Source organism: Triticum aestivum, chromosome 5B, assembly GCF_018294505.1.
Source record: "Triticum aestivum cultivar Chinese Spring chromosome 5B, IWGSC CS RefSeq v2.1, whole genome shotgun sequence".
Lineage (NCBI taxonomy): Eukaryota > Viridiplantae > Streptophyta > Magnoliopsida > Poales > Poaceae > Triticum > Triticum aestivum.
Window position 1 is genome coordinate 648,092,231 of NC_057807.1, and position 22,944 is coordinate 648,115,174.

A 22,944-nucleotide genomic window follows, 5' to 3' on the forward strand; every position below is an offset into this window, starting at 1 on the left:
GTACTATGGCTTTGTACTTGGTGGACCATGGTGAATACATTTTAGAACATGGCCATTTATCTTTTTGAAACATGGAAAATTTGTTTCACACATCATGGCAAATTTACTTTATGTATCATGGCAAAATTCTTTTTATTATCATGGCAAATTTGACCATCGTAATTTTACTGTATGTAGCATCACGGTCTTAGTATTTAGACCGTGTCAATTATATTAATTAGATTAGATAACAGCGGCAAATTACCCATGGAAAACTTTCTCATGTTTTAGCCATGGGCAAACTTAAGTTTCATACAACATTCCAAGATTGTTCTAATGGAAAATGATATTTTCCATTGTCAATGGTAAATTTATTGTTATTTCGACCATGCCTTTTTTTATTTTACACTGCCATGGAAATCTCTTTTTCCTTCTGAAATTTGCACGTAAAATCTTATTGTGCAAAATCTATGAGTTTTGTCTCACAAAAAGAACAGAGAGGTTCCTGCAGTCCACCTACTCCAGCGATGCTCTGGCGGCCGCTGTCGAGCTCCTCCACCTAATCCAGCAACGCTCCGGCCGTCCGCTTACTCCGGCAACACTCCGGTAGCCGCTGCCAAGCTCCTCCGCCTGCTCCGCCGACGCTCCGGCCGTCCGCCTACTCCGGTGACGCTACGGTGGCTGCCACCGAGCTCCACAACCTGCTCTGACGACGCTCCGGCTGTCCGCTGCCAAGCTCTTCCGCCTGCTCCGGCGTTGACCGGTTTATAGTTTTAATACATGGGACTTGCCAAAGGGCTCAAAAACTACAAATTTGAGGTATGTAGAGAATAATATATGGGGACCTATAATATTTTTTAGGGGTCAGCCGTTTTACAGGATCTATACAGTGCGTTTTACGGGATTTATACTGTAGATTTAGAGGTTTGACCGATTACAGCGTATCTACTAGAGATGCTCTAACTTGGATAGACGGTTCATATTTTGCATGCTACTACGGGAAACACCTCGTGTATTCCATTAGGAGGATGCTTTGGAAGAATTAATGGTGGAAACGTGTAGTCGTATACTAAGCTTTTCCAAATAGAAGTTGGTTTAACATTGTGTCATTAAAGCGAATCAACCTATGGTTGAGTTGGTTAGGTGGACAGTGATATCCCTAACCCACCAGGGTATAAATCCTGGTGCTCGCATTATTTCTGAATTTATTTCAGGATTTCCGGCGATGCGCTTTCAGTGGGAGGAGACGTTCCCGTCGACGACGAGGCGCCTACGGTGACTTCGTAAATTTCAAGATGATATGCGGGCTCAGTCTCTCGGATGTGCTCATAAGGATAGGGTGTGCGTGCGTGCGTTCATAGGGGTGAGTGTATGCGCGTGCATATGAGCGCTTGTGTTTGTACTAATGCTCAAAAAAAACATTGTGTCATTAAAACATGATGAAGGCACACTGCCGAGACAAACTTATTTCTTCTACTCCCTCCGTCTAGGTGGTGAGTAAGTCATCTTAGCCTGTGCACCGTGACCAAGGAGGAGGGAAAAACGAGAGACATTAATGTCTATTTGCTAATTAATAGTATTGCATGCTATGAACTAACCACTGCATATTGTGTTTGATAGTCTCAGGTCATTAAAAGCATGCACATCTCTCATCTTTTATTGGTTCATATGTCAAGAAACAAGAAACGAGATAGAAGTTAATGCATCGCGCCTAAGTGTTTTGGGATTATTTGGTTTTCATAAGATAACTTACACACCTAGACGGAGGAAGTATCACCGATTCACCATGAGAGCATGCAGCATAAAAGGCACGCATATGCGTGATACCTAATGGACGCATGTACTATCATGAGAGGAACCATATCTATCTATTCGACGGTGACGGCCATCTTCATGCCTTGCTCGCAATGACGCATAACGCTGCAGAGAAAGAAGGCTTTGCCGCCGGCGAGTTGGATGTGGTCATTGCCAGAGTCGTAGAACTTTGACGGGCCGACGACTGAGCACGAGTTGTAGTCGCGTTCTTCCACTTGGACCAGGTTGTGCATCGCTGGTTCGTACTTGAACACTCCACATGCATGAGTTAAATATTAAATTAGAGATCAGAAAATATATCTATATATCTATATAGTACTCCCTCCGTTCCTAAATATAAATCTTTCTAGAGATTACAACAAGTGACTACATACGAAACAAAATGAGCGAATCTATACTCTAAAATATGTCTACATACATCCATATATTGTAGTTCATTTGAAATGTCTAAAAAAACTTATATTTAGGAACGGAGAAAGTACAATATATCTTGCTATTTAGAGCTCTCACCGAGCACGTCACCAGACTGGAAGCGCTTTCCATTCTCCCAGCCGGAGATACCAATGGCCCACCCCTTGTCGTCGCCGACGATCCACTCCTTGCCATGGACGAGGGTGGTTGTGCAGCAAATAGCCAGAAGCAGCACCAGAATGGTGGCTACGATGGTTCCCCGTGCCATCGAGGGTGTTGCTCAACTTCTTGACACTACAGAAGATCACAAGAACAGCAAATTGGAACACTAGTCGATTCCTCAAGTGATGGCTTCCGTTTGATTCCTCAAGTGATGGCTTCCGTTTGATTCCTCAAGTGATGGCTTACTATCACATTGTCGATTTGTCTTATTTATTAAAGGAAGATTTTCAATTATTTGAGCAAAATCAAAAAATGTGATAGTATATGAAACATTAATCGGTAAACTACCAAATCCTCCAACATGTATACTCGGATCTAGTATTAATGGAAATGATCGTGGATGCATTTATTTTTCTTCTTTCAAGATTTGACGAATATTTTTTTCCTAATGCATTAGTTGTACGTACTATAAGATATTTATATCAGACACCAGCTAAATCTCTGCCGACTGATATTTAGCAAAATCTTATTCACCAGCATTATCATTGGATATTTATGCATCTAGGGCTGCCTTTTGTTGTGCCGGTGCTTTTTTTTTTTTTGAGACAAGTGCCGGTGCTTATTATTCGATCAACGAGGGGGGAGCGAGCTTATGGGCTTTTCTTTCTTTCTGTTCGCTGGGCTGTGTGACTGGTCACACGCTTTTTTCCCGTGTCTCAGCATTTGTTATTTCAGCGCAACGTTTATCCTGTCATGACCCTTTTCAATTTTCCTTTTTAGTCCAAATACAACTAACGTATGATCCATGCTTTTCTTTTCTTTTCTTTATTTTTTTTGTAGTTATACTTTTTGGATACACTTGTTTCTTATGCTATCATTATATTTAAAAAAGTTAAACTAAAAAAAAATCAATAACGTATAATTTCTTTCCTTTAGTTTATTATTTTGCAATGCTACTTCTTAGTACACTAAAGTTTCTTGTAAATTTTGGGTTGGCTAAAATTGTATTTACAAATTGATTTACTACTTGGATTGGCTCCCCTCTTTATTCTTTTTTTCTTGGGGAAAATCTTTGATCTCTCTTTTCTTTTCCGGGTGCACCCCTCTTTATTCATTTTGGGGGGCGGGGGGGATTTGGTCTATATTCTTAAACTTTCGGAGGTGTGTTACCATCCTCACAAGTGGCAGAGCTACAGTCGCTATACGATCCTCATATAGGTCAACATTCCTTACTTTTGTAAAAAATGCAGCGCGCACATAATATTTTTTTTATTTTTAGAGTCGGAAGCATAGATAAACAAAAACTAGATATATTGCATAAATAAAAAATGATACAAAGGTATTTTACATCGGTGCAACTAGATAGATAGTTCGAAAGCATAGATAAACTACGGCGCAACTAGATAGAAACTACTCCAAGTCGCTATCATCATCACCATCATCATACTCGTCGGTGTCGTTCGAGGTATCGAGCCATATGTCCAACCAACGATCATCGTTTTCATATGTAACCATTTTATGTTTTCTATGACTTCAAAAATAAATATCTGTAACCATTTTCGAAGTCAGCAGGAACAGGATGATGAATAGCATTGACGCAAAAAAAAGAGAGAAACTTTTCTATAGAATAAAGCGAACAGTTTGCGAGTTTTCTTCTACCCCCAATTTTCATATAACACCCCGCTGACCAAACCGGGGAGGTCCCGAAGCACGAGCGAGCTGCTGCCCCTGTCCATTCATGAAGAATTATTATTTTTTGGGTGCATCTGATCATATTTTCATGTTTTGCCATATTTTCGTCAATTTGTTAGTGTGCGCGACCGGCCTTTCGAGCGAGCTCGGCTGCCGACGTGTGCATGCCATGCCGGGAAGTGCATATAACATGTCCAGTGAAACATGTGGGGAAAAACTGACGGGCAATCATCAAGAAAGAAAGATGATGAATAGCATTGGACAGACCCTTGCTCGACCAAAAAACAAAGGGGGAAAGCTCGTCTGTTTGTTGGATTTAAGTGAACGGCTGAAAGTGGGTTCGATCCGTGGGAATGACGAGTCGACCAATCAGCCAGCGATGTGGTTGGGCGTCGATCCGCGTGGCTTCTCTCAATTTCTGACCCCGAAAATGAAAATTTTGGCGCGGGCGCGCTCTGACTGAAACTATAGTTTTGGTTCAAACCCAAACGAAAACGAAAATGAAATGAAAACCAAAAGCCACCCTCCCATTTGGAAGACGGAGCGAAACCCAAACCCCCAAACTCCTCCTTTCCGCCCGATTCCAACCCCAATCCAGCGGTCCAGCCGCCGCCCCCGCCGCCGGCCTCCTCTCCCCCACCCTCACCCCCACCGGCGACCTCCCTCCTCCGCTCTCCCTCAGTTCCAACCACGGATGGGGATGGGGATGGGGATGGGGCGACAGAGCCCGAAACCCTAGCCCCTCTCTTCCCCAATTCCACCCACGACCCACCCATGGATGGGGATGGGCCGGACCTGTTCCGGCGACGACGGCGCCGGATCCGCACCCAACTACGGCGCCGGATCCGCACCAGCAAGGCAGCAACGCGAGCGAGCCGGCAGCATCGTCCACCCCTTCTCCCAGCGCACGGGGGGAAGACGACGGCGAGGTGGGCCGGAGACATCTGCAGCATCTCCGACCTCCCTGCCGGCCGACGGCCAAGGTACGGCCTCCCCATCCTGCCTCTCCACCATGGCCTGCAGCATCTCCTCTCTCTGATTGCTTTGTTTCTCCGGATCCGATCTGCTCTATCTGCATCTGCGCCCGACCATGACCGCGGCAACGGCAAGGGGTGCTGCTCAAGATTGGGTGGTGGAATGCAGATCGGTGCGGCGAGAACGCCCAAGCTCTGCCCTATCTAGCTAGCTTTGTTGAAGCATCATTACGCATGCTAGCTCTTTTCGCTGATGAGACGAGACGCCATCAAGTTGTTGCCAAATTAGTTTGTGCGCGACCCAACTGATTTCTAGGGTCCCGGGCTCCTTAATTAATTCGAGCCAAGGGAATGGAGTGGACTGCTGCATCTGCATGTAATGGACCAGAATTGAAAAGAAGATGAGATGTGGCTGCCAAATGAAGGAAAGGAGCTGTCTGTCTGTCGTGGGTGGATCGAATCGAAGAAAGAAAGAAGGAAACCTTGTCCGTTTGATGATGAGAAATACTGCTTATATATATGTGCATGTTTGCAGGCATATGTCTATAGAAAGCCTTGACTTTTTTGTATATTACTCCCTCCGTCCCATAATATAAGAGCGTTTTTGACACTGCACTAGTGTAAAAAACGCTCTTATATTATGGGACGGATGGAGTACATGAGACCAGAATCACTTCCCTGCTAAAATTCCCTTGAACAAGTGTTCAAGTTTTGCTTTTTATGCATATAAAAACACCCACATGGATGAACCATTTTGGGATCTGCATGTATACTCATAGCTGTAGCACCTCTAGCCTTGCTCGGTTTGTTCACACGGGGGCATACTATTACTGCTTGTTTCACTGCCTAATTTGGAACGGAGGAACTAATGGTTCCATTTCTTATCTTTTTCTCCCAGGACCATCCCAAGATCACTCATGCCCAGAGAGGTGAGTAAAAGGCAGCAACCTCTTTTTTGCTGCCATTGCATGGCGCGGTGTACTCTCAGTTCGCATTGCCGCAACCTTAACTGGATATTTATTGTTCAGCATGCATAACGATGCTTCAATGAATCTAAGTATTGTCTAAAAAATCATCAATCTTGATGTTGTTGATTGTTTTTCCTTTTCATGAAATATATTAATTAAAAATGTCTGATAATACATCATTAATCTGCTAAGTAAACCACATGAATCTAATCATTTGGCAGCAGCATATTTCCTTTTGCTCAACTACATTATGTTCAATTTTAGACTGTCCAGATCTAGAAAGGATCCTGCCTCTGGATGTAGTATACAGTTAGCTGGAGCTGTAGGCCTTCCTCGCTTTCTTCACACAGGGACATATTAGTACTACTTGTATGATTGCTTTGGGCTGGAGGAACTAATGGTTCAGAATTGGGTGTGGTTAGTTTACTACTACAAGATAAATTTCACAACTCTGTAGCATACCCTGAATGCCATGAAGAACCATACATTGTTTTGACATGTGAATTGAAAAGTTGATAAGATGAGCCAGATGTGGGTGCAATGGCTTGAGTTTCATACTTCTTTAGCTGCTGTAGATCTACTCTGTTTTTTTCATCTGGTCTGTCTGTTTGGTTCACGATTGCGATGCAGAGTCTTCAATTCAAGTACATATATGAACAGATGTTCATTTGGCAATATGTTGCTCAGTGATGTACTAATATCGTTAATTTGCTAAATAAACTGCACAACTCAGTTGCATGTGCACCTGAATGTATCTAGACGAGCATAGAAATTACATGCATTGTATTGTTGTCTGCCAAGTAAACCACATGAACAAATAATTTGGCAGCAGCATATTTCCTTTTGCTCAGCTACATTTTGTTGCCATTGCATGGTGTGGTGTACTCTCAGTTCACATTGCCGCAACCTTGATTGGGTGTGCAAGCTAGCTAGGATATTTATTGTTCAACATGCATGTTGATGTTTCAACATATATACGAATCTAATTAATGTCTTAAGAATCATCAATTTGATGTAGTAGCTTGTTTTTGCTTTCACGAAATATATTAAAAGTGTCTATTAATACAACTAGAAATTACTAAATATGGAATCTCCTCTGAACTTGTAGCAGTTCAAAACACCATATATTAACTTGCTCTCTTCTTAGGCAGATAGTTGTGTTCACTATATGGATTAGCAGTTAATTTTTACCTTTAGTGGTTGTAAAAAAGAGCCCTTGTCAATCTGTCGTTGTTGTGCTGATGGTCTTTCTTCTAATTTTCAACACATCATGTAAGATGACCTCTACCACTTAGTCTAGCTTAATTAATTTGACAATTAAAATTATTATTTTTCCAGTGTGACCGACCGATCTGTGATTTAGTTGATTGCAAGCAGCAGGCAGGTGCCCTCCATGGACGGGATGAAGAGGACCTGGACGTGGGGGACCCCACCCATGAGCTCGACCATAAAGACATGGCCGAGTCTAACCCTGAGCTCGACGACGCTGGACAAGGTAAGATCCCAGCTCCCTTCTCTAGTCTCCTTATAACTGCTCCGCTTCTCTAGTCCAATTTCTAGCTAGACCACAGGCACAGTAGAGTAGCCTCAAAATGATTTTCGTGGTTGGCAAGGTTCCGATGTTTAAAGTGAGCTGAACGACACACAATATTCTCCTCTGCCCTCAGTTACTTTCACACAGGAGGTCTCTCTATGTTCTAGCAGTACATGTACATAAACGGACTTGTGAACTTGTGACAAGTAAATTACTCTACTTGGCATGCTATTATTTCTTTTAGGAGCAGCAGATTTATCAAGATAAAAGACAAACCCCAACTTGCCTGGTTAATTGGCAACGACCAAGCATATGTGTGTTTTGTACTCTTGTCATGATCTTAAGTTTGGACAAGTGAAGCAGTAGGAGCACATCTGTGTCATACATGTGTCCATTGTGATCTGCACTGATACCCTACCTAGATCATTTGCTCTTTTTTTTCCGGTGATGGCGATCGTTTTAAATAAACTATATACCTCAAATGTACAATTATAAATACACATACTAGGGAGTTTGTCTCTACTCTCTACCATGTGGTGGTGTTACTAGTGTACACATACTTGTTGGTTATAAGTTATAACATGTGCTTGTTGTTGCATGTTTCATGCTGATATGTGTTCTCCTTCAGGCAGGGACACAACCGCTAGCACCTTGGATGCCTACGAGGAGCTGCTTCGTTGAGGGACCGCACTGTCCTCTTCCTCCCAGATCGAGCAGGTCCCAGATCCGCGACGACCACAACGGTGCTCCTGGACGGGAGAGGAGGGCGACCATGCTTCGACCCGACACCATGGAAGGTCTCTCCCCCATCTCCTCTCTCTGTTCGGTTCATTGTTTTTCTCTTTCAGATTTGAGCATGAGCAGATTTCAGTTCTCTGTTAGTTTTATGCAACCTGAGAGTTGGACCGTTGGTATATAGCTGATATGCACTGATTTGGCCATGCATGTTGTTGATCTCAAGCAAAACCCACTTTATCCCTACTTAGTTACGTTGTCAGCCCCTTCCTTTCTTTAAGAATAGAGTGTAGTTGGATCCATACTACTATTGAGAAGCAAAGCAATCCAACCTTGATTTGTTTCATTTTCTAATTCTTCGTGAAATAGATGGTTGCAGAGACTCGATACATTATTGATGTAGCAATATGATTGAAAATAAACCTGCTTATGTACCGGACTGCCACTTCACCTTTGAACATCTTTGGTTTGTCGGATCTCCACTGTTAGTGTAAGGCATGCTTGTTTGGATGTTCAATTTTGTGTGTGAACAAATATGACTTAGACATGGTGTTGATCTCAAGCAAAACCTGATGATCCCTGCTTACTTAATCAGCCCCTGGAGCGCGTCAAGGTCCTTCTTCTCCTCCCACAAATGGTCAACTTGGTGCTGCTCCCTCTGCAGTGTAGGAGAACAATACCCATGGAGATTCATGGAGTAGGCTATGTCATCCTCTAACCACCATGATTGGCTGCTACCGGCGAGGCAAGGTAATCTTTTTTTTTTATTGTTAAATTCTTCGATTTTCGTTTCAAATCCTTGGACCAGTTGCTGGGATTGTATAGTTATTTGGAGGGACCTATTTTGTACCCAAGTTTAATTAGTAAGCTTCTGTAGTTGTGCATGTATCTTGTCCCTTTCGAGCAAATGAAGGTTCCATTATGAAATTTGACTACTAGAGCATGTGTCGGTTCAGTTTGCCGTGTACACGTTTGGTTTGGACAATAATAAAAAATCCGCTAACTTAAATGAATGTTTGTACTAGTATCAGTTAGTTAGTTTGCAGGGAGAGATGCATATCTGGTTTCCCTATGTGTATTGCTCACATGCTTGTCTTTTTCTTTGACTGTGTATGGCTCAGATTGTATGGTCGAGAAGGTCGGTGTTGACAACAGCGCTGAAGCTATGCGTCCTCCCCTACAAGCAGTATGGATCCGCCATGGCTGGACTAAGTGTATGTATGCTTCCAGTCCACAGTAAAGAGTTGTTCTTCTGTTTGTCTCTAGTCTTGATATGTCTCTTGTGATCATTGATACAGTCTTGATCCTTGTGCACGCTGTGTGTGTGTCCTGGATCAGCTGCCACGCTAATGTGCTGGTCGGTGTAATACTCCCTCCGTCCCAAAATAAGTGTCTCATAGTACAAAGTTGAGACACTTATTTTGAGACGGAGGGAGTATTATATTATGCTGGCCTGTTTACTGTTGGCTAGCTCGTTGAAACGGTGCCACCAATTTAAACGAACCACTGCCAACTGAGTTGTCTGAGCGATTGCACATTTGACCGCCTGGATCAGCAAGAGTTTTATCACTTGTATATGCTTTTTTGTCTAGTGGCAAGGGCATATACATGTTTGTACAAGCTTGCACTAGCATGTGTCCTTTCCGGTGTTGTTTTGGTTGACAAGTGTTGAGTATACGTATGTGACCTACCTAGTTGGCCCAGCACCAAATTTAAGTTGCTCTCGTGGCCTGTCTCCAGATTAATTTGCTCTTATTTTTTACTTCAGACAAACAATTAAATTCTGCGTTCATGCTCCTAATCTAACGGGTTTAGTACCCTTGAACATCCCCAAGATAAATTATAAATATGGACCATCATATTGCTCCCTGTTTTACTGTTGTTGTGCATTCCTTGCTTCTGTTAAAGTATTGCTGCTCACGTAGGAAAAATGGAGGGTCTCTCGTCCATCTCTCTCTGTCCGTTCAGTTTTTTTTTCTCTCTTTTAGACTTAAGCATCAGTAGATTCCAGTTTTCTGCTAATTTGCTTCAATCTGAGAGTTGAACCGGTGGTATATAGCTGATATGCAGTGATTTTGGACATGCATGTTGTCGATCTGAAGCAAAACCCACCGATCCCTGCTTAGTTACTTAATCAGCCCCTTCCTTTGTTTAAGAACAGGGTGCGGTTGGATCCATAGTACTACTGAGAAGCAAAGCATCCAACCTTGCATTGTTTTATTTTCTAACTAATGCTTGGTGAAATAGATGGTGCAGAGACTGGATACTTTATTGACGCAGAAATATGATTGAAAATAAACCTGCTTATGTACCGGACTGCTGCTTCACGTTTCAACGTATTTGGTTTATAGGATCTTTACTGTTAGTAGAAGGCATGCTTTCTTGGATGTTCAATTTCTTGTCTGAATAAATATGATTTGGACATGGTGTTGATCTGAAGCGAAACCTAATGATCCCTTCTTAGTTCTTAATCAGCCCCTCCCTTCATTTGGTAAGGAAAAAAAATAGGGTACTAGTTGGATTCGTCGTTCTACTGAGAAGCAGAGCAATCCAATTTTTTTTGTTTTAGTTTTCAATCAATTCCTAGTGAAATAGATGGCTACAGAGACGGCGGGGTACTTTATTGATGCAGAAATGTTGATGCATGCTTGTTCCTGTTGTCAATTGGATCATCTTCTGTAGGTTTCTGACATGTAGTTTAGGATTCACCATTGCATGGCTAATTATTATGTTGATACAATTTGTTTGCTTTGTAGACAAGCATGGCAATGTGCATAACTTCCTAAAAATTGAGCTTGTATTGACTATTGACTAGGTGTAATTAAGTACTCTACGCGTTAGATGAGTAGATGGCGATGTTGATGTGCTGTGTTAATCAGCACAATAGCATGTGAGTTCTGTTTGATTTTTGAGAGCTTGATGTTTCTGAAGTGAAAGCATATCTGGATCGGTACCATCTGCATGACTAATTGCAGGTCGGTGGTGATATCTTTGTGCGGCCTGACTAGTTGTATTGACTGCTTTCTGTAATTCTCTTATGTGCAAGTTTTTCTGGTTCTATTGGACCTTTTAAGTTTGGATTTATATTGTCACAACTTTCCTTGAAGTCTTGATTCTAAGCGAACCTGCATGTGTACCTGTTGTCGCTTGGACCATCTTCTTTAGGTTTCTGATGTGCAAGTTTATTTGGATCCATTGCACCTTTGCATGACGAGTTGTTCCGCTGATACAATGTTTTGGTAGGCGCATGGAAATAAAAATTAAATTTCCTGAAAGTTGAGCTTGTCTTGACACTTGACTACGTTTCATGTTGACATGTACATTGACGATATAGGAGTAGATGATGATGCTGGCAGCCACATTGGCGATACATGTTGACATGTCCTTCCTGTTAATTTGATCATGATTCTTTAGTTTTCATTGGTCAACCTGTCAATTTCTTTGATAACTCAACGCGGTATATGAGTAGATGATGATGCTGGCAGCCACATTGATGATACATGTTGACATGTACTTCCTGTTAATTTGATCATGATTCTTTAGTTTTCATTGGTCAACCTGTCAATTTCTTTAAGAATTGGGTGTGGTTGGATCCGTACTACTGAGAAGTAAAACATTCCAACCTTGCTTTGTTTTATTTCCTCATTCTTTTTGAAATACATGGCTGCAGAAACAAAGTACTTTACATATGATTGAAAATAAATCTGCTTATGTACCGGACTGCCATTTCATATTTCAACATGTTTGTTTTGTCGTATCTTTATTGTTTTACTAGTTCACCACGAGAATCCATGCTTTATTTTGTCAGTACAAGGCATGCTTGCCGCTCACTGTCTCGTTTGTCGCCAGGATTCAAGGATCTCCATTGGAAAGAATGTGCCAAGCAAGTAGCACATCAAGGAACCATCTGACCCATCCTAGCTAGGTGGCTTTGATAGGTCCAGGATACACGCAGGTCGTCGGAGAAGAATCTTTAGCAAGAAAGCAAGTCCAAGACACACGCAGCACTAGGATCTTGGGTTGTTGGAGAAGAGTCTGCAGCAAAAAAGCAACGAGAGACAAGGTACTCGGTGTTTTTCTGGACTGTGCTCGTTTTTGTATTATTTGTTCATAACTGAACTGAGGAGAGCCCACACCATTGTACTACTCTATCTCCTTCACCTGGACCATGGTGTATGATAGTTGTGCATTCCTTATTAGCTATTGCTAACGGTACCTCTATGCTAGTCATTCTCCCTCAAAATTAATTTTGATCCTTAGCAACAATACTATTTGAACTTCTCTTCTGCCTCCATGTTGCGTGACTGGTCATGAGCTGGATTCATTTTTAAGACTTTATAGTATAACATTTTAAACATTGGTACTGTTTGCTGAATTCATAAGGGTAATCCCAGTGCAATAGGTAGAATCTGATCTGAGATTGTTAGTGTTGCTGATTGACCAGAAATACGAAGAATATAGTAGCACCATTGATTGATTGGACCTGAACTGAATGTAACCGTGGTAAATACCGCATTTTATAACATCTACTTCTTCTTAGCTTGATAAAAAGCACAACCATATGAAAACAGAAGTAACACATTCTTCCCTGTTGCTAGTTAAGGGATTTGAGATTTTAGCACTTCAAGTTGCTCGCTGTTTCAAGTTGGGTCATGGCCATTTTATAACATTCACGGTTTTAAGAATGATGAAAGCACAACCATATGAAACTACAATTAACAAACTCTTCCCTATTGTATTGTAACAGATGGGAGATCAGGGGGGTACCTGCCTGCAATCCAAGGAGCAAATCGAGGCCACCCCTGTGACCAAGCAAGATGCTACAGTTAGAAGAGAACGGGCGCTCGCCTACGGATTCTCCCATTAGGTTGGTTTGGTTGCAGCAGATTCATGGCCACGTTATGTTTACATTGATGGTTGCAAATAAATCTGCTTATGTGCTGGACTGGCACTTGACATTTCAACAATGTTTGTTTTTGTCGATCTTTACTGTTTTACCAGTTCACTACTGGAACCCATGCTTGATTTCGTTAGCATAAGGCATGCTTGTCGCTCACTGTCTCGTTTGTCATCAGGATTCAAGCATCTCAATTGAAAGGACTACGCAAAGCAAACGACACGACAAGGAATCATCAGACTCATCCTAGGTGGCTTTGATAGGTCCAGGACACGCGGGGCATCTGAGAAGAATATGTAACAAGAAAACAAGTCCAAGACACAAAAGATCTTGGGTCGTGGGAGAAGAGTCGGCAGCAAAAAGTCAACAATAGACAAAGGGTACGCGATATTTTTCTGGGCTGAGTTCATTTTTGTATTATTTGCTTATAACTGAACCGAGTCAAGGCTGCAACACTGCACCGTTCTCTTCTTCACGTGGACCATGGTGTATGATGGTTATGCATTCCCTGTTGCTAGTAGAACCTCTATGCCAAACCATTTCTAGTTCAGTATTGGCAAACTATATTGTACATGGACAGCAATATAGGACAGAGTTGGGATCCTTTTTGCTAATTTTGACTAAATAATAATGTGCTCTTCGTATAGTTTCGGTCAATTCAAGGGAGCACTTTTACTCTCTATTATAACCCGCAAAAATTGACTTGATTCAGTCAGTTATGAGCTAACCAGTGACTTGTACAGTCTAACGGGTCCTAACTGGAGTTTTTCATCATGTGTCTTACTTGCTAGACTTGGATCAATGGAAGGGTTTAGTTTGTTGTAACCGGAGCTAGTAGGCATGGTCAGTTTGCACCATTGCTTGCTTAGTCCAAGTAAAAGGGCCTTGGTCCTGAGAAATATGTTTTTCCCCTTCTACTATTTCTGGTCTTTATGCAGTTTTTGCAGTGTCATCTCTCTGGCTCAACAAGGTTGTTAATGATTAGTGCCGAGTACCATAGTTTTTTCCTCCAGCTACGAGTTTCCTTGATTTTTATGTGGTGACTCTTTGTGTTCTGAGCATTCAAATTCCTTTGTGCTAATCTCATGGGATTTGGACTCTCTGATGTTGCTCCAGTAGCACTATTTGTAGAATTTGTTCTTTGTTTGCTCCTTTACATAGAATGACCATCTGTTCTTATGTCATGTTCATGTTTTGTCGTGGTTATATTTCATAACGAACTGAGTTGTGGTTATTTGATGTTTTGCCAGGACAGTTTCTATGAGATGCAACCATGGATATCACCTTGATTCTGCTTGACGCCCAGGACCAGGACACTGATGTATGGTGTGTAACAACAAACCTCCTTGTAGCTGTAGCTTTCCTCTAGTGTTGAGAACAAATAGAGTTGTGCTGAGAACAGGAAATTCTTCATTTTGCGTTCAACAATATAATTCTGCTCTCCTTTTGTTGTACACAAATGAGACACTCATGAATAGCAAGCAAGTAAGCAACCATCTTGGCAGCACCTATCTATTTCAGAGATTGATGTATTTATGTTTTTTTTTACCGTGTATACTATACAATATCATTCTTGTGTTACAAGTTCATTTGTGAAAGCTAGGCAATTTTTTCTTTAAGACATGCAAGTTTTATGCTTGTAGAAAATACTTGCTACAAATGAAGTCAACTATAATGACAGATTAAGCTTTAGTCTAACTGAATTGGTCCACTGGACTGTGCTTGCAGATCATGTTACTTTTGTGGTTACATGGACTGCTAGGGCTACCTGCATCTGCTCGTCCACTGCTCTGACGCCATGGTGAGACGTAGATCTTCCCCTGTTCCCACCCTAGCGCAGGCTGCTGCTCGTCAAGGTGGGTACTCTCGCCCATCATTGATTTACTCTTCTTTCCTTGCCTTCCATTCTCTGAAGTGCTCTTGGTTGGCTTGCCTGGTTTCCTTACCCACGCAGGTGCATGCCTGCCTGACGAAACCAACATCGATCACAAGTGGCCAACCCTAGCTACTGGCGCACACCAGGGTTGTTTGTTGCTGGCCGTACCCGACATGCACAAGTTTGTCTCTCCCTAGCTGCTCCAGCCCTCACTCCGCCGCTTGCTTTCGGCATAGGTGGTGGTTCCTCTCCTCTACTCCCTCGATTTATTTCTAGTGTTTTTTTTGTGATGTGCTGGTGTTGCAAACATTTCTAGTGTTTGCTTATTGGATTTAGCTCTCAATTGTGAACTGGCCTTGATTTATGCAGGCAGTTTGCTGTCTTCTGGTTGCGCGAAGGAGGCCATGGAGAAGTTGCCGCCGACCTATGGTGTGCACCAGAAGGTGAACTCAAGGAGAGTTTGATCTTCTCAGCGCCCTGGTGGTTGTGATTATCTATCTGGGTTCGCCAGGAAAATCACGATATTTTTGGGCACCCCGTGATTGAAGAGTGGATCCTGTTTGCTGCAATCTTTAATGGAAAACAGAAGTAGTATGGTGTAATGTGTTTCCCCATGGTGATAGGGTTTTTTGTTTTGGTCGTTTCTGGGATGATGCATATGTGGATAAATCTGAACGACATCCAATGACTGTATGAATAAGGCCGATCAAAATTATTGTCTGCCATTGAAATTAAGATGCAATCAAGCCAATGATTTTTTCTGGTTGATGATCTGAAGGACTTGCTGATTGCATAGATAATTTATTTGTCCTTGTTTCAAGATCCATGCCCATGACCATGATGGATATGTCACCAGTTCCATTTTCTTGTAAATGCTGGCTAGCATATACTTGCTTTGTTGCTCTTGAAAAATAATAGAAAAGAGACTGCCCATGCATGCCCATCAACACGAAGGAAGGCTTGAACAAAACTGTTACTACCTCTGTCTCGGTGAATTAAGTCATTTGGGTAGTTTTAGGTCGTTAATTTAACTATTTCAATATGTATTATATATGACAAAAAATATATATTTAAAAAGTACATCCGTGTAGAAATCTAGTGATATAGTTTTCCAGACATATAACACATATTTACCAAGACGGAGGTAGTACTTGAAACATAATTAACGAACTCTTGGAAATTGCTTTTTTTTTTTTTGTCATCCTTACAGAAACCTCGATAACTCAACTGACTTACTTAAAAAATGAATTATTGTTTTGACATCCTCAAAGAAACCATGATATCATGACTGACTTTAAATGTGTTTCTAAACAGCAGAGGAGCTTGAATTTGGCACAACATTTCATACAGGCTTTGTGAATCCCGTGAGAGAACCGTTCCACTTATCACCCCCTTTCCAGGAAAGTGGAGACGGCTACGCGCCTGTAAGTACGATCGTCACGCCATTAATCACCCTTTGGATGCGTAGCAGCCGGCCATCATTATGGTCACGTCCTTTTTTGTGTTTGGAAAGTCATGATTTCATTGAATGCACTAGGAATGCCCACCGGCCAACTATGAAGGAACTGGGCATGCTCTTTTCTCTTCACCGTGTCATCTCTTCTCTATATATATTAGAAATAGGCATCCATCCGCGTGCGGGTGTGCGTGTGACTTAGGCTGGTCACAATGGGTAAGAACATAAGCTAGTAACTTACACACTTCTCTAGACTATGTTACTACCTCCATAGTGGGTAGGAACATCTATGTACTGTCATGCAACGATGTATTTATTAGGTTATAGACTCATTGTTTCTTGGAGTGTGTGATGTTCCGGTAACTTAGCTAGTTACCACAAGCACCTCTCTCTTCATTAAATATGTGCCACATAAGCAAAGTTGTATTGAAGTGTGTGATGTTACTCCTAAGTTCCTCCCCATTGTGACCAGCCTTAGGACTTGCCTGTTAGGCGGCGGCGGCCGGTGAGCAGAAGGAGCCCGCGGAGCATGATCGGTGCCACTCGGTCTCTCAGCCGGTGAGCCAGTTCGTCTTCCCACTTGCGTTGATGGTTCGCTCGTCTGCCGTTCTTTGTCATCACCGAACAAGTTCAAGACTGCTGGATGACCACAAGCACGACGAGTAGGGCATCTACAAGCTGGACGTAGGCGGCGATCTGGACGGCGACCACGATCCTGACTCTGCCCGCCGTCTTCCTGATCCCGCGGTCATCCGCGTGGAGGTGCCAACCGCCGTAGAAGATCTAGCCGCGCGGTTCGCCGCCCTGGGCAGCTGCGTCATCACCACGGGCTCCAGCCCAAACACTTACGGCCTAAGGGAAGAGCACTACGGCTTCACATTGGTCTACGACACCCAGACGGCGGCGCTCTCGGTCGCGTGCAACGTCCCGAAAGGCCTGCGCGACGGCTTCCGCGAGGCCGTGGCCGCCGGGGGTAGGCTGTACGCGTTCGAGGACGTGACGGAGCTGCACGACGAAGTGGGCTGGGAGATGGAGCCCCTTCGGCCCTGCCCGGGAGGCATGCACTGCATGACCACGGACGCCGACGAGAGCCGGTGGTGCTGGCTGCCTTTCTCCGGCTCCTCGCGGTGCTTCTGGAGCGCAGACCCTGACTCGCCCCCCTTCTTCCCCGAGGCGATGGTGGCGCACGCGGAGGCCGGGCGCGCCATCTTCGTGTCCGCGAGCGGGTTTCACGACGACGTCCGGACCTTCTCCTACGACAGGACGAGCAGCACGTGGACGCGCTGCGGCGGCTGGGCGCTGCCGTTCGTAGGCCGCGCCGGCTATGACGGCGAGCTGGACGCCTGGGTGGGGCTCCACCGCAAGGGCTACGACACGGACGGGCACCTCTGTGTCTGCCGCGTTCCAGTTCCGACGAGCGACCTCGACCGGACCCCGCAACCGCAGTGGAAGGTCGGCGGGGAGAAGGTGCTCCTCCAGCACCCGGACTGGAGGCACGTCGACGCCAAGCTCGTGCACATGGCGGAGCGCGGCGAGCACTGCCTCGTCGAGCGCCTGCGACGCGAGGGGACGGACGAGAAAGAGCGCCTGCCCAACGGCGACGAGTGCCTGCTCCGACTGACCACGTTTCAAGTCAGGTACGGTGACGACGGGGAGCTCATCACGACCGCGGACCGTCGGTACGGCCGCTTTTACAAGGTGTCGAGGTACCGCGATGGCTTTGAGGTTGCAGCGTTCTGGATATGACTTGTTCAAATGGTTGATCAGTCGTTGATTAGTACTACTAGCAATGTCGTTGAAAAGCTAGTGGAATTGCGAGGTTAAACTCTGCACGCCGGCCGCTTTCAGTGTCACGTTCTAGCTGTCGGTAGTTTTCATTTTTCAACTGTTAAAGGTTGAATTTTGATGCTGGGACTATGACGTACCGGACGGAGGCCATGAAGACCTCCCCCAACGCGGCAAACCTCAAGAACAAGGCATGTTTGGTTTTGTAAATAAAGGTTCACGCCACAGCACCTTAGGCATGAATTACGGTAGTTGACATGGCGGGCGAGCGACGGGCAGGTCGACTGGTCGAAACCAGTCAAACTGACCAGAAAACGGTTATTTCTTATGGGAATGGGTAAAGGTCAGTCGATTGGATTTGTTTTTTAGGTTAATCGATTGTTTCCCGGCCGTTGGATGGCAAAGCAGCAGTCGTATTTTTTCTTCGACCCTCTAAAGAAATTGTTCGTTGTCTTCCTCCTCGCGATTTCGATTTGAACCCCTTCTTCCTCTGGCCACCCTCCAGCCCAGGCCGAACTGCCAGTCTCCTTTGCCCTTGGTCGACGACGCTTGCGCGACTGTCTCGACACCCCGCCCTTTCCTCACCATCGGGCTTGCCGTCAGCTCCGGCCATCCCTACAGGCGCGAGGCCCTCGCCGCCATGGCCTGCGCCGACGTTGCCGCCCTGCGCTCCGCGAGCGAGGCCGAGATGGACGCCCTGTTCGCCGTGCAGGGCGAGCTGCGCGTGCGGGGCGTGGCGGCGGACGGCGTGGTGCGCCGGGCAGGGGAGGAGGTGGACGCGTTGGAGCGGCGGCTGCAGGACGTGACGGTGGCCGCGTACGCCCTGGAGGCCTGGGTCGCGGCGAACCGGGCGACGGTGGCCGCGCACGGCGACGCGCAGGCGGGGGCGGCAGTTCAGCCCGCGGACGCGCTCTCGGTGCAGAGGCTCGAGTGCGCGGCCATGGATCTGGCGCTGGAGGACAGCATGTACGCGCTGGACGAGGCGGTGCAGGGAGGGGCCGTGCCGTTCAGCGGCTACCTCCGGAGCGTGCGCGCGCTGGCGCGGGAGCAGTTCTTCCAGCGTGCCCTCTGGACCAAACTTTGCTAGGAAGGTTTTTTTTTCTTCCATGGAAGCAAAACCTTCAGTCTTACCTTCAGATACAGAAAAATTCAGAGGCCTGATTTTTTTTCGATGTACTGGTACTAGATAGTGCGTTTGCTAGTTGTATACTGCACCTATGATGCAAACATTTTTTACTTATATAAAACAGAGATTGGTCAGATGCTGGGTTAATTAGGAAAAACAGTTCATATAGCCACTGCAGTAGCTGAAGCTAGGAGTGTTTTTTTTTTTGGTAACGGCAATAGGTTTCTGCTCTGCTCGAGCCTCTGGATGCAGCTTGTTGAGGAGGGGACCTGGTGAGCCACACCATAGAGGACCCAAACTCTGGAAAAAGGCAGGAGCCATGGAGAATGCCATTGTTGAGAGTAATTAGCCTAGGATCTTAGGTGTGGTGTCTAATTCTGTCTTATCGCCCAACAATCTGATTTGAGTCCTTGTATAAACCTTTTGCTCTCCTTCTATACAGATAGGATACGTCATGAGCCTACTAAGATAATAAGATACCTTAAAAGAGGTGTACTGAAAAAATAACCACCGTTTTAGAGTTTTGGACCAAGAAAAAAAACAGATCAGATACCGTAAACTACCCCTCCCCCCTATGGTGCAACGACCCCCGCCCTCGTGATCCTTGAGATCTGGAGGCACCCGAGGCTGAAGGCTTGGTTGAAGAGCAATTACTCTGAGATAATGAGAAGGAAGAGGACGGGACCGATGATGTTGTCATGTACCCTCCCAAGCTCCATGAGGGCATGAGCAATGGTAGCAGCACCAGGTGATGCCCCAGTGCACTCCATCTCAGCGAGAGAAGACAAGACCACGGTTGTGACATTGATTACTCAACGCTAGCCACCCTTCTAGTGGGACCCATCCTCTATTATTTACTCAAACAAGGGGCACAGGCAAGGTCATCCTAGCCACTTTCTCTTGCTTTTCCCTCTTTCTCTCGCTTTTGTCAGCCAAGAGACGGGTTCTTCTGCAGAAGACCGCTTTGGTCTGCAAGCATCAGGTTCATATGAGCTGGACTGTAGAATCCGACGTGGATAGCTGGAGCATCTGTCCAGAGTGGAGCGATGGCCATGCCCTGATGAAGTCTCCTGGCATTTTCTTCTTTATCAACGTTGAGCATGCTTGCCCTATATGTTATTCTGAAACAATATAAATCATTGTTTGGTGCATATAAAAAGTTCGATAGTAGGTAAATATAGGTTTGTCTCACTAGAGAGGAACCCGAGAACAATAGCAAAGACATCTGAACTTGTGAGGATATAGAAAAAAAAGCCTAATATCACAAAGCTAAAGCAAATGAAGATAAAGCCCTCCAGAAAGCGGGACATAAGCTGCAGGTATGCCCAAATTTTCTGCATGTCCTATTGAAACAATCTAAAGATAAGACACATCATCCAAATGGTAAGATTTTTAAGAATTGGAGGTAACGAGTCAAAACGAAAAGGCCAATGCCTTACCATCCAAACTATTAGAACCATCAAAAAAATAAGCCATGGTAATACATAGAAGTCAATAGGAAATGAGAAGTACATTAGGATACGCTGCAAATTGGACAAATAAAGCATACCACATGTAGAGAAAGTAATGGTGGAGCTATGTGAAGCATGAGAACCAAATCGATAGGAAATGAAAAGTACATTAGAATACATTGCAAATTGGACAAATAACGATCATATGTAGAAAAGTACCGGTGGAGCTATGTGATACATGGCGGCGACAAATAAAGCGGATCAATTTGGACAAATAAAGCAGTTGTATTCCCACCTGGCAAGGGATGGGTTGCCATGCTTCTTGGTTGAACGTGCGGCGACCAAGACCTCTTCCTCAACTACATGAAGGTTGACATGAGATACACTAGCGCCCAAGGGCTCGTAGATGCAGCAGAGGAAGTGAGGAAGAAGGCGATGACTGAAGAGAAGCAGTGCATGGACCAACACTATGGAAACCCAGGTAAGGGGATCTTGTCAATCGACATGCTGCTATGGGCAATGAAGGAGGCTGGCTCCGTCGATGCTGGGTAGAGGCAACGGTGGGCAACCCACCGCTACGTCGCTCTGGCACAAGCTATATCTAAAGTTAACGCAGAGGTGCACCAAGACGACGACGACTTACAGATCGTATCCCCGCCAGCACCGCAGTCTCGCTGCTGTCCTCCTCCCATCATCGACATCGATGAAGACGAAGACAAAGACGAAGAGGAGGTTCAGGAGCTGCCAAATCCTACCCAGGTCAAGCAAGAGGTACGACGCTTAGGATGCTTAGCAGGGCAGGCGCTAAGTGAAACTGGAACAGAATGTTTCAGTTTCGTCATTTATCGTCATTGTCAGTTATCTTCAGTGTTGTTCAGTGTTACTAAGTTTCAGGTCCAGTTTCAGTTTTAGTGACTTGAAAACATTGTTACACTATATGTGTTATCTATGTAATGCTATGTATGGTGCCTGCTATGTGAAACAGAAACTACCTTAATGCTATGTAATATGTGTGTGTTTGGATGTTGTTTAAATTTCATGCAGGAATTTAAGATACTCAAAACTAGCTTTCATCAACAAATTGCAAGTAGGGGATGCAACCATTTAGGATGAAAAAGACAGAAATAAACTTCATCATACTTAGATAATATGGTTCTTAACTTAGCATCAGGGCCATTACACCGAGCATAATCTTAGAGCATTACAGATTAGGGGCATTACGACACCCCACACCCAACTAAAATGATCTGAAACCATAGGCAGTCCATATCTAATATTAATACTAGGATGCATATCTGCATCAGATTCCAGTCCTAGGCAAGTTATATATAGGCCTCATATTTACTTACAAACCATAGGTACCACTTCACTCCATGACAACTTCTTTGATCTTGTCCAGCTTTTCTTTGCACCCATGACCAGCCTTCAGGAGCTCAGCAATGACATGCTCCAACTTCTTCTTCTCTTCCTTGAGGAGGTCTTTGTCCACCTCTATTTCCTTCATGGCCTTTCTTGTGTTATGGATTATATCTGCTTGACTCTGCAGGATGCACATCTGCTCTTTTTTCAGCTTAACCTTCTCCATTTAAATCTCAATCTTTGTCTGCTCCTCAAGTTGCTTCTTCTTCTCCTTCAGTTCATTTATTGTCTGGCTTGTGTAATCCATGTCATGAGATTTTTGTCCATCGTAACAAGTTGGATACGTCATCCACAAGCTGGTTGTACTGATTGCCCGGAGAATCAAGCTCCTTGTTCAGTTTTGCAACCTCTCTCTAATGAGCCTCATTGTCCTGGACTCTACCAAGGTTATGCTCATGATACATATCCCAGAGCTTGGTTAAGCACCTTTTCATAATTACAGGCCAAGGGGCATCTACCCACTCCACAATGCCACAGTTCACATCATCCTAAAAATTCAGTCAAGTTTACAGTGAGCTGACTAAGTAGTACTCTATACTACAATGCCATAGTTGCATGTTTAGTAAAGTTCTAGTAATCAAACAAATTCAGAAGAAGAAATCATAAACCTTAAACCAGTACATGGCTACACTAGCTAGCTCTATACTACAATTACAAAACATTG

The 22,944-nt window shown here is 44.3% G+C and overlaps 1 protein-coding gene and 1 long non-coding RNA gene across 7 annotated transcripts; one reads left to right on the top strand and one right to left on the bottom strand.

Annotated features, from left to right (window-relative positions):
• Positions 1 to 1,847: 1,847 nt before the first annotated feature.
• Positions 1,848 to 2,473, bottom strand: LOC123113878 (basic blue protein-like). The gene is made up of 2 exons (XM_044535202.1): positions 2,305 to 2,473; positions 1,848 to 2,047 (listed from the first exon to the last, which is right to left on the bottom strand). Exons 1-2 carry the CDS (start codon positions 2,471 to 2,473, stop codon positions 1,848 to 1,850), a joined length of 369 nt encoding a protein of 122 aa, XP_044391137.1.
• Positions 2,474 to 4,566: 2,093 nt separating this feature from the next.
• On the top strand, positions 4,567 to 15,820 carry LOC123113879 (uncharacterized). 6 transcript variants are annotated; one of them, XR_006456265.1, is made up of 13 exons: positions 4,567 to 5,042; positions 5,932 to 5,962; positions 7,340 to 7,496; positions 8,164 to 8,332; positions 8,866 to 9,020; positions 9,392 to 9,484; positions 12,120 to 12,333; positions 13,018 to 13,137; positions 13,346 to 13,547; positions 14,423 to 14,493; positions 14,896 to 15,023; positions 15,122 to 15,279; positions 15,413 to 15,820. It is a non-coding gene; the product is annotated as an uncharacterized lncRNA (long non-coding RNA). The 6 variants fall into 6 exon arrangements; XR_006456262.1 differs by having other exon boundaries at positions 4,568 to 5,042; positions 9,392 to 9,488; positions 14,418 to 14,493; XR_006456260.1 differs by having other exon boundaries at positions 4,569 to 5,042; positions 14,418 to 14,493.
• The last annotated feature ends 7,124 nt before the right edge of the window (positions 15,821 to 22,944 follow it).

What these genes read in the sequence shown, in the direction of transcription:
- LOC123113878 (XM_044535202.1), bottom strand. Translation starts at nt 2,473, where the DNA reads ATGGCACGGGGAACCATCGTAGCCACCATTCTGGTGCTGCTTCTGGCT. An exon ending in CCAGTCTGGTGACGTGCTCG is followed by an intron (nt 2,048 to 2,304) that starts GTGAGAGCTCTA and finishes ATGCATGTGGAG; the next exon opens with TGTTCAAGTACGAACCAGCG.